Here is a 10,542-nt window from a genome sequence, read left to right as displayed (position 1 = left end):
GTGAACTTTTAGTAAAAACACTACCAATCTAGTTCTTTTCATAGAGTATAAGTGTCTTATACTAAGTGTCTTATTAGTTATTCGACTAAATTGTTCAAGTATTGCATGTGCAAGTATTGAAGAAGCAAACTGGTATATGTTTGCTTCATGCTGCTATTCAAACATAAAGACGTAGTTGTAAACTAGTTGTCAACTTAAAGTTCTACTGTTTTACTTATAGTATACCAAAAGTATTTTATAAACCAAAAAGTGGGCCTACTTAGTCTGATGCAGACTTGTAGATATAGAAATAGTTAACTTACAAGTGTAGCCTACTATTGCTGATATTGATACACTCAAGTATACTTAATCAAATGAACTGAAGGGTTCTTTCTAACACAGCCGGTAGTTGGTAAACTAAGATTACAAATGCTTTTCATTAATGCTGAATTCATTAAAAAAGCTTTCCTAACATGATGACACAGAGACTGACTGACATACAGATAAATGGGTAACAATTAAATATGCATGACACAGAAGTGACAAGTTATCACAAATATTTACACAGCAGTGTTGAACAACTGGTATCTATTATAATTTAAAGCCATTTATATTTGTGTACTTACTATACTCAGTTTTATATAACTAATTACTACACTATGGAAGCTGCCTTATTGATTTCCTTCAGAATTTTATTTTTTTCTCTTCCTTGAGGATGTATTTGGAAAACTTTTGTTTGCCTTTTGTCATTTACCATACTACACCCCTGTTTTACTTTACATAGCTTTGCTGTGTAACAAGAGAACACGCGTGTCAGTTTTGTGTATTATTGAGGTGTGGCAGGTGCCTAGCTTTCATATTGAAGGAACACCTGAAGGAAAGCCCTGTAGTCTTTGATCAAGTTTTTGGATTACAAAAATGACTTGATTCTTATAGAACTGGACAAGAGAACCCAAGGAGTTACTGTGTGACAAAATACCAAATCTACCACAAAGGCAAGTTCAACTTCTTTTGAGTTTGTCTTTAATGTTCATTTCATTGTTTTTTTATGAAATAAAATCCATTAATGGAATTGTGTTTCGGAAGAGATATCAGGTTTTATCTGCAACAAATCATGTACTGTAGTCATAGAAGCTTCAGATTGTGAAGTTGTTTTTATAAAACAAAATGTAACAATTTTCAGCTAAATGAAAGGACATTTCCAATGAAGTTGAAGTTGTTTTACAGCATAGTTTATCACATCTCATTGTGTTGTGAACGCCTGCTACCATTTTAATGAGCAGTGTGAATGTCATGAATCAAATAAATAAGAAATAAAATACAGAAGAGGTGATATTTGTTATTGTTGACCAGCGAATGGGTCATAATGGCTCTTTCCTGAGCTGACCGAACTTCTGCTGTGGGCAGTAACTTCCTTCCCTCTGAGACTCTTCGACAGTAAAGCCTTCATTCACATGAGTCAGAAATGTGCTCATACTATTGTGAATATTATTGATATTTTTATACCTCAACCAAGAAATCAAGATCTAAACCAACTTATTCTAAAACAGTGAGTTTTGCTGTAATATTTGTGTTTATAGCACTTATTGATTACTTGAGCTTTGTGTGCCGCTTTTCTCCTAGTTTCATTGTGTTTTTTTGTTGTTCTGTTTTAATTTTTAAATTAAATTAATTTTTTATTCAACCCTCTAAGCTGGTTACAAGACGGCTGGTTGTTTTGTATTTCTGAATAAATGTACTTTAGAATAATTCCACTTCATGTTTTGTATCCCTAAGGCGACACCGCTCCATATTTTTAACAATGTTTCACTGGAAAAGAATGTTATCTGTAGACTGTAAGCACACCCAGTTTTAATGGGCTGCAGAAGGCTGTCAACACCTCTTAGATATTTGACTTTGGTGGTGACGAAATATCCTCTTTTTGTCATACAAGTGTTTAAGGTGGTTCAATACTTACAGAAATCGTCTAACATCCACTTACTGTAACTATCCTTTTCTTCTTTCTTCAAGCTGTTTCTACATTTTACTTTTCTTTTTAACAAGGAATAATTCACTTAAAGGAAAGGATCATTCTCCTTTCATTTACTGACCCTCAAATTGTTCCAAATCTGTATACATTTCTTTATTCTGCAAACAGAGAGAAAGATATTTGTAAGAATGCTTGTAAGCAATCAGTACTTAGTCCCGATTGAGAACCAGGACAAATGACAATGTTAGCCAAAAGTGGCCCAGATATCTTCTTTTTTGTTAAACAGAACAAAGACATTTCTCCTACTATGATGGTCAGTAGTGGACAAGTACTGTTTGATTACAAGCATTCATTCAAATGTCGTTCTCTGTGTTCATCAGAACAAAGACATTTTACAGATTTGGAACAACTCGAAGGTGAGTCAATGATGACAGAAGTTTCATTTTTGGGTGAAGAATCCTTTTAACGGCTTCATTGACTTCATTATGCACAATTTTTTGAGAAAGATCTGAACTATGAGTTTGAAACAACATGACAGTGAGAAAATGATGACTGGGTGAAATATCCCAATTATGTTTCAGGCTTTCTTAAATATTTCAATACCACTAACCAGTAAACCAGTAGAGGGCGACACACAACAACATGAACTAACCTCACCACAACTGCCAACCACTTTCTTTCTGTGTATATTTACAGTGACCCACTGACCCTCTCATCCATTTAACCATGCCACCAAACCCTCCCCGAATAAAACCCACTAAAACCAGCCCTCACACCAATAGCACGACAGCTGCTCCTGGGTTCCTGCCCTCCATACTGGACAAGATTCCTTGTGAGTACATCATATGAATCCTCATCTCAGCACCTGCTCTGTGAGGCCCCTATCTAATTCCACCCCTTGCGCACATTTCTCGCTTCTCAGCTTTCACCTGTTATGAGTTTAAGTTCCCTTAAGTCTCCTTGCTGGGCACTATCTTCATCTTCAGATGTGTGTCATGGTGCTATACCGGACCGCTGTTTTGATGTGGGAGATAAAATGACTGCGTTTTTACAACAGTGCCAAGATGGGCCATCTATACTATAATCGCTGCCATCATCCTGCTGGTTCTGATCTGCGTGGTGTGCTGCTGCGTAAAATGTTGCTGCAAAAGGAAAAAGAAGAGGAAGAAAGTGGAACACAAGATCAGCATGAAGGGGATGTCAGGGACCACCACCACAGCACTGGTGAGACAATGCCTTGGAGGTTTCAGGGTTCGGTTTCAGTAAGGTTCAGTGAGGATTTCAACAATGTCTCAAACAGTGCTCCGATTTGCCAAGTCAGAGATTTGATTCATTGTGAACCCAAACATTTCTCATCAAATTCTAACAAAACAATTAGTCAATTTTTGTTTGTACCAAGGAGACTTGTGTGATGTTTAGCCAATGAAGTGCAACAGTAACGTTTTATCAATGCTTTTATATATATATTAACTACCTTTTAAATTATATAAGTAAATATTTATAGATTTTCTTATTTAAAATATTAATTATTTAAAACATTGTTTCTACAAAGTTGAAACTCATTTAAAATGGCTTGGTAAGGTGTGAAATACAATCTAAGCAATAAAATGTATTCACAAACAGAACATTTGCTTGTGTTGACAGGTGCAGCCTGGTGCAGAAGATGTTGAAGGAGGTTCAGCCAATCAGCCGAGAGGAAAACTGCAGTACTCACTTGAGTTTAATGCATCCAGATCAGAGGTGCCACCTCACGGCTCATCTGAGAGCTTTTTTCATACTTTACGTTTACATACATTGATTATATACAAACTTAAAACTGATGAGTGACAGCTTTTCTTTTAGCTGTTGGTGGGAATAAAAGAAGCGGCTTCATTAAAAGCAATGGATTCAGGAGGATCGTCTGACCCTTATGTAAAGGTTTATATCCTCCCCAGCAAGACCAAAACATGTGAGACCAAAGTCTTCAGAAAAACACTTAACCCTGCGTTCAATGAACAATTTAAATATCAGGTAAAATCTGTTTATTACAACAGGTTGTGTTTATTATGGCTTTAGATTTAGGAGTTTGCTCTAAAACATTTTTGCATTCACTAACATGCGCTATGGTGAATATTTAAGTGTGTGTTGTATTTTTATTAAATTCATTGTTTTTGATAGTGTTTACCACATTTTGGTTGGTTAAGTTAGTCAAAGTAACGTTTATTTAATAAAGTGGAGTTTTTTATTTACTCATTTATAGTCTGTTTTGTCTAAATTGTCACTGTTGTGTTGTCATGTTTTGTAGATCCCTCAGAAAGAGTTGGTTGAGTCCACATTAGTTATGCAGGTGTATGATTTTAACAGATTCTCCAAACATGACATCATCGGCGAGATCAGAATGAATCTGTCCACTGTGGACTGGAATCATGTGATAGAGGAATGGAGCGATTTGACTGAAGCATCCAAAAATGAGGTATGGTCACCGTGAGGTCAGAAGATATAGGAAAATTTTGGCTTAAAATCTCAATTATTAATTTAACTCAAAATGAACAAGCTTAACAAGAAGTGCATGTTATTTTTATATGTATGTCTATTACTATACATCTAATATCACGTAACCGTATCACAGCAAGAACATCTGGGAGATATCTGTTTTTCTCTTCGCTACGTCCCGACTAGCAGTAAACTAACTGTGATCATACTTGAAGCCAAGAACTTGAAGAAGATGGATCATGATGGTTTTTCAGGTTAGATGCTCCTACGTAATAGGAAATAGGTAGAGTTCAGCCAAAAATGAAAATTTTATCAAACCTGTATGACTTTCTTTCTTCTTCAGAACACAAAAGAAGATATTTTGAAGAATGTTGATAACAAAACAAAACTCAACCCCATTGACTTCCATTGTATGGACACAAAACCATAGAGACATTTCTCACAATATCTTCCTTTGTGTCCATAGAATGACGTAAGGGTCAATCAATGATGACCGTAATTTTGGTGAACTATACAGACATTTGCGCATGTACAGATAAAATGTATTTCCTGAATGCACTCTCACTTGTTGTGGAATAAATGTGTTTGCTAAATGCAATAATATAAATGCATTTCTTGTAGATCCTTATGTCAAAGTTCAGTTGATTTTGGATAAAAAGAAGTGGAAGAAAAAAAAGACGTCAGTGAAGAAACAAACACTCAATCCCTACTTCAATGAATCAATCACATTTGAAGTATCATTTGAACAAATTCAGGTAAGCAACCCTCAGATATCTGTCAGCTAGCAAACGGCATTGATCCTTGTGCTTTAACCAATTGTTCTTGGTTTCGTGTTCCATCTTTTATTCAGAAAGTTCAACTTGTCATCTCAGTCTGGGACCATGACAAAATGACCAAGAACGATGCGATTGGTAAGATCTACCTGGGCTGCGATGCTACAGGAAACCAGCTGCGACATTGGGCAGATATGCTGTCTAATCCACGCAAGCCTGTTGCCCAGTGGCACACGTTACTGTCTGCTGAACAGGTGGACACCACACTGGCCCTGAAACACACAATAAAGATCCCATTTATAAATAAAACCTTCTGAAGACCAGGTTTAGCAAACCATTCCTTTATGTTATAACTACAGCACTTACAAATTCAATAGACGCTCTGCAAGATGACCAGACCGTGGACCAATAAGAATATGTATTTTTTTAATGCTTTTATTAGGGCTTGGGCGATATATATCGATTCGTATTAATTATACCTACCTTGGGCGATTGTGAAATCGCAAAGGCTTCGATTCTGTTTCATGCACACTTCTTCCTCTTTGATCAGTAGGAAGTAATTTACTGCTCAATCTAAATTCACTACGAGATTGAGTCGTTTATGACGTGCATTTGAAAAAGTCTAACTCGTCAAACATCATCATTATAAATATACTTTATTATCATGAAAATACCTTAAAAGGTTTGAAGAATGGCAATAGAACATGACCATTGGCATTTCCTGGAACTATGTGTGTAAATCGTACTTCTGTGTCCCGTGTTCAAAGTTTCTGCGCGAGAGCGCCCTCTGGCTTTTGGATGTTGAGGCATTTAACCTTAATTCATTGGGTACTGAGCAAAAGAATTGCATGATATATCGTCCAAGCCCTTTATTTTATTTGGCTGTATTTTATCAGTGAAATGACAATATTTGCACAGGTGGTGAGATACTATATCTTTAAATTATTTAAACAAGGCTTATTCGGTAACTGACTGTTCTATGTTATATACCTTACAAAACAAGCATGGCTTTATTCAAAGTAATTTTTGTCCAGGGCCGTCCCCAGAATATACAGAACGGGGGGCATTATTTTTATGTTCGTCTCAACCAAAATAACTACCTGTATAGTCTTTGAGAGAACCAAGCGCTGGAGATTTCCAGTTAAAACATTAGTAAGGCTATACGTGAGAGATGATACGTCAGTAAGCAAGACTCTATTTTTACAGATCGACAGATGTTCACTCGTCTTAATTTTTCAATGTAATTTGTTTGTAAGACAATGACCCATATTTAATCTACCATATGCACACACTATAAAGAGCAAAACAGCATTTGATGTTTGAAGTGGATTAAAATGACATAATTAGGATGCAAGACTTTTTCACAAACCACTCATAATTAAGTTAGACTTTGAAATGTTAATTTTTATTTAAAGTTAGTGTTGCTTAAATATATTATTGTTTCTTTGAGGTAAATGCTGTTGGTTAAATTTGAGTATGTAATCTGTAAAATGCGCGAAAGTTTTTCCAATGCCCCCCCAGACCACGTGCCTGTTTTTGTGTAATCACATTCTGAAATAGTATTATATTACCTTTCTTGTTTATTAGTGTATTGAAAGTGCAATGTTTTCATTCTTGATGAAATGATGTCATTAATCAAGCTCTTTTTTTAATGTTTTTTGATTGCTGTGTAAAGGCATATTTTCTTCTTCCCGTCCTGGATTTGTATAAAGAGAAGTTTAAAATAAACTTTTATTGTTTGTGTACTTTATGGAGACATTTTAAACTAGCTTAGACTTTTCTTAACTTTTTCTGGTTTTGAAGCTTGAGATGAAATGATCATATGTGCGGTGTTGTGGTTTTAAAATTCTGCACACACACACGCAAGCAATTGTACAGACACTGATTTCTCTTGTGATTTCAGTGCTCACGAGAGAAGGGTGTGAACAGCAGTGTGTCATCACACAAGTGGCCCAATTACAACACTTATATGAGGTTTCTATGAGTCTGCGCAAATGTACAGCATGCTTTAAATGACAGAGAACTCATTAGGTAATTCTGCACAGTCATGTTTTAAATGTTCAGATACGTCATTTAAAACGATCTGAGCTTCTTTGTTTTCAATCCTCTTGTTAAGTGGTGACATCAATAATACTGTTTTAGGGTCTAAGCCTCCAGCAATTTCAAGTGAGGTAACTATTTATATCACACATTCACACAAACTTTTACAAACTCACAATGTACAATACAGTCTCACAGAATCTCCAAAATCAATTTTTTAATAAATTGTAAAAATGAACCACTTTCTGGACATCTGGCTTTTGTTATGGAGATTAAGGTTAGAATCGTGTTTTTGTTAAGTTCTACAGCAAACCATCAGTGTATATCAACATGTTTTGTTATTTTTTTATGGTGTATGATATAGCGCTTGGACTGGGAAACGGGAAATGACCTTCCACACATGGTCTGGCTTCAAAAGCCGATATGCACATGGACATTTAAAAGTAACATGGATTCCTTTGTATTTTTGTACATTCTTTGTCTCTAGAAATCAAAAGCCTTTATATTTTTCTATAAAAAAGAGGTGCAATTTTACTCTGAAAATATATTTTCCATGTTGTTCTTAGCAAGCTGAGAAGGAGAACTAGTAGATTCGCATTGTTAGTGTCATATGTATTTGTTGCCCATATTTGTTACCAAATATCTGATCTCTTAGAAGATGCTGTAAATCTATCAACATATTTTTGCACATCACAGCATCAACTAATCGTATTTAGTTTTATTTCGAAGCATCTTGTCGTAACGAACCAAAGCCAATTCTTCTGTTAAACTACATCAGAATAAAAGTGGCCCCAGTAGAAAATAAAAATGTTTCCACTTACAGCTGATTTATGAACATTATCTCCATTCTCCTTCACATGGGAATCCACAGAACAGGTCTATGATCTATAAAGGTGGTAAACACAGTTGACATGACCTTTCCTCACAGGGGGGCTTTGATCTCTGATCAAGGGAATATTCCTACCAGTTTACTATGCTGTGCAGTACATACTGTATAAGGCATTTGACATAGGCCTAGGTGGGGTTAAAGTCCGAGTAAAGTGACATTGAAATATGTGTTCTGAGTTTGTCACACAACAGAAAAGTGTATTATTAACCACCAAGCCAAATTTGAATGGAGAAAATATCCAAGTAAATCAAATAAGTTATCAAATCTTGGAAAAGCAAGGAGGACTCTCTGCTTCCAAAAAACAGAGGCGTGTCCGATGTTGGCGCTGAAGCCACGCCCACTCACATTGCTCAACCTGAGTCCCCAGCCAAGTAGGCTACATGTGAATTATGTGAATATGTATGGGAGGATTTGAATTCATACATGTGTGACTCTATGCGCACGATAATCATTAATTGATAATTCGCGAGCAGGTTAAAAGGTATGTGTATTTGTCGTGCAGTCTGGGAAGGGGTCCGTACCCGGGAGTTTCTTCGGAAATCGGACTACTCTCCGCCTGTCCGGGGAGAAGGCCCCGGGCCCAGTATTAGCTTGAACCCAAAGCGTGTTGTGGTAACGAATAGCAGCCGGCAATGTTCAAAGATAGCATTTGTGCACGGAGGCATCTTAGAGAGACAGGCTTCAAAGGCAGTGGTGTCTGTCTTTGGTTAATTGTGATAGGGAAGTTTTTTCAACCTCAAAAGACGCTCGGAGATGCAGAAAAAGACACTGCCATTTTAAAAGGCACTCCGGCTTTTTTATGAAAATACGGTTTACTCCATTGGATTATAATTTAAAACAGACTCCAACACCTTAAAAAAGAGGTGAACACACAGCTTTGTCCATTTATAGTGGTTCTCTCTTGAGGTGATAAGGTAGATGCTGAGATTGCTGATAGCGAACCAGCCGGGTGGATTATATGCTCATACTCATCTGGAAATGTGTAAGTAAAAATCATATACAAAAGCACGTTGCGATCATGCGCAGTGATCCACCTTCCGTTCGCGTTATTCTCCTCCGTCAGTTTGCGTCTGTGTTACCATTTTCTTGTTATTTGGCGTGAGATTTGTTTAGTTGTGTTTAGTGAGAGCCTGAAAGCGTGTGCGAAAAGCTCACAACCCTGAGCTCGTGATTTAGCAGCACCTGATGCTAGGCGCTTTAGTGATAGGGGAGAGGCCATGCATGCTCGGAGGCTCCATTGCATCACGAAGACCTTTGCATCAGTTTTAGCCCCGCCCTAAAAATCCTGAACATGGAATTGGTAAAAACTGTATAACGGTTTAACTCCACAATTCAGTACTACATACTTCTGAGTCTTTGTAATGTGTTTCAGCAATATATTTGTAACATCTTTAATGTGTTTAGAAACAATTCTCAGAATTCTCTTTACCTGGACTTTAACCTTGATCTGTAACTTCTTTAGAGAAAAGCAGAAATTAATCCTCATGTAGCCTCAGTTTGCTGAGGCTACATGAGGTTGTTGAAAAAAAAGCTGTTGTTGAAAAGGACAGTAACATTTTTGTCATTTTTTATTCACCAGGTTTAAAACCTGTAGAAAACAAAAGTTAGTTTGAGAAATATGTCAGTGGCTTTGTGTCCATACAATGGAAGTCAATGAGGGCCAGCATTGTTCGGTCAACAATAACATATAAAATCTTCTTTTGTGTTCTGCAAAAGAAAGAAAGTCATACAGGTTTAAAAGGTCATAAGGGCGAGGAAATAATGTTAGAACATTATTTTTTTACATATTGCTTGCTGGAAGACCTGTTTATTATTAATATTATTTACACAACCTAAAATCACTGTAATGTATGGCCTTTTATGGCATGGTCACCATTAAACTTTCATGTGGAATAGGCTACCTTTCCATATAAACATTTTTGTGTACACAAACTTGTTAAAATTATATTCTGTCACACACACAGACACTAACTACTGCTTACTGACAACATAACCATAAATGGATATGCACCAACTCTCATTAGTGATTCAGTCCCGATGGTCACATTTACATGTCTCATGTCTCTAATTCAAATCTTGTTCTTTTAGGTCATCAGACCAGACCACTAAAACTGTGTAGGGCTGGACTGAAGCTGATGAGAGAATCAGGTCATAAGTAGTTGAGATCTTATTTTCAATTGAATGATGGAGGAACACAGACCTTTGTTATGTAAATAAAGTGTTACATCACCCACTGGCATTATAGGGAGCATCTTTATCCTGCATTAATGAAGGTCTCTTACAACCGTGTCTCATTGCTCAACTTAACATGGACTGAATGATCAAATCCTGAATAAATCAACATTTATTTATCATTTACAGTTAAAAGAACTGTAACATTGAAATCCTATACCATTATAGACCTAAATCAATAGGCGACA

At 36.4% G+C, this 10,542-nt stretch overlaps 1 protein-coding gene across 3 annotated transcripts; it reads left to right on the top strand.

Annotated features, from left to right (window-relative positions):
* The first annotated feature begins 6 nt into the window (after positions 1-6).
* On the top strand, positions 7-7,311 carry syt8 (synaptotagmin VIII). 3 transcript variants are annotated; one of them, XM_056739226.1, is made up of 9 exons: positions 7-974; positions 2,645-2,780; positions 3,006-3,172; positions 3,593-3,688; positions 3,791-3,958; positions 4,233-4,400; positions 4,557-4,674; positions 5,042-5,175; positions 5,271-7,311. In XM_056739226.1, exons 2-9 carry the CDS (start codon positions 2,675-2,677, stop codon positions 5,508-5,510), a joined length of 1,197 nt encoding a protein of 398 aa, XP_056595204.1. In that variant the 5' UTR covers positions 7-974; positions 2,645-2,674; the 3' UTR covers positions 5,511-7,311. The 3 variants fall into 3 exon arrangements, with proteins under 3 accessions (XP_056595204.1, XP_056595205.1, XP_056595207.1); XM_056739227.1 differs by lacking the exon at positions 7-974 and adding an exon at positions 1,221-1,528; XM_056739229.1 differs by lacking the exons at positions 7-974; positions 2,645-2,780 and adding an exon at positions 1,221-1,528.
* The last annotated feature ends 3,231 nt before the right edge of the window (positions 7,312-10,542 follow it).

This window comes from Triplophysa dalaica, chromosome 24 (assembly GCF_015846415.1).
Source record: "Triplophysa dalaica isolate WHDGS20190420 chromosome 24, ASM1584641v1, whole genome shotgun sequence".
In the NCBI taxonomy this organism is placed as follows: Eukaryota; Metazoa; Chordata; class Actinopteri; order Cypriniformes; family Nemacheilidae; genus Triplophysa; species Triplophysa dalaica.
This window is presented reverse-complemented; position numbering and strand designations above follow the sequence as displayed.

Excerpts from the sequence above, each read along its gene's own strand:
- syt8 (XM_056739226.1), top strand. The coding sequence starts at position 2,675 with ATGCCACCAAACCCTCCCCGAATAAAACCCACTAAAACCAGCCCTCAC. Across the intron at positions 3,689-3,790 it reads TTAATGCATCCAGATCAGAG|CTGTTGGTGGGAATAAAAGA; the intron begins GTGCCACCTCAC and ends CTTTTCTTTTAG. Across the intron at positions 4,675-5,041 it reads GGATCATGATGGTTTTTCAG|ATCCTTATGTCAAAGTTCAG; the intron begins GTTAGATGCTCC and ends CATTTCTTGTAG.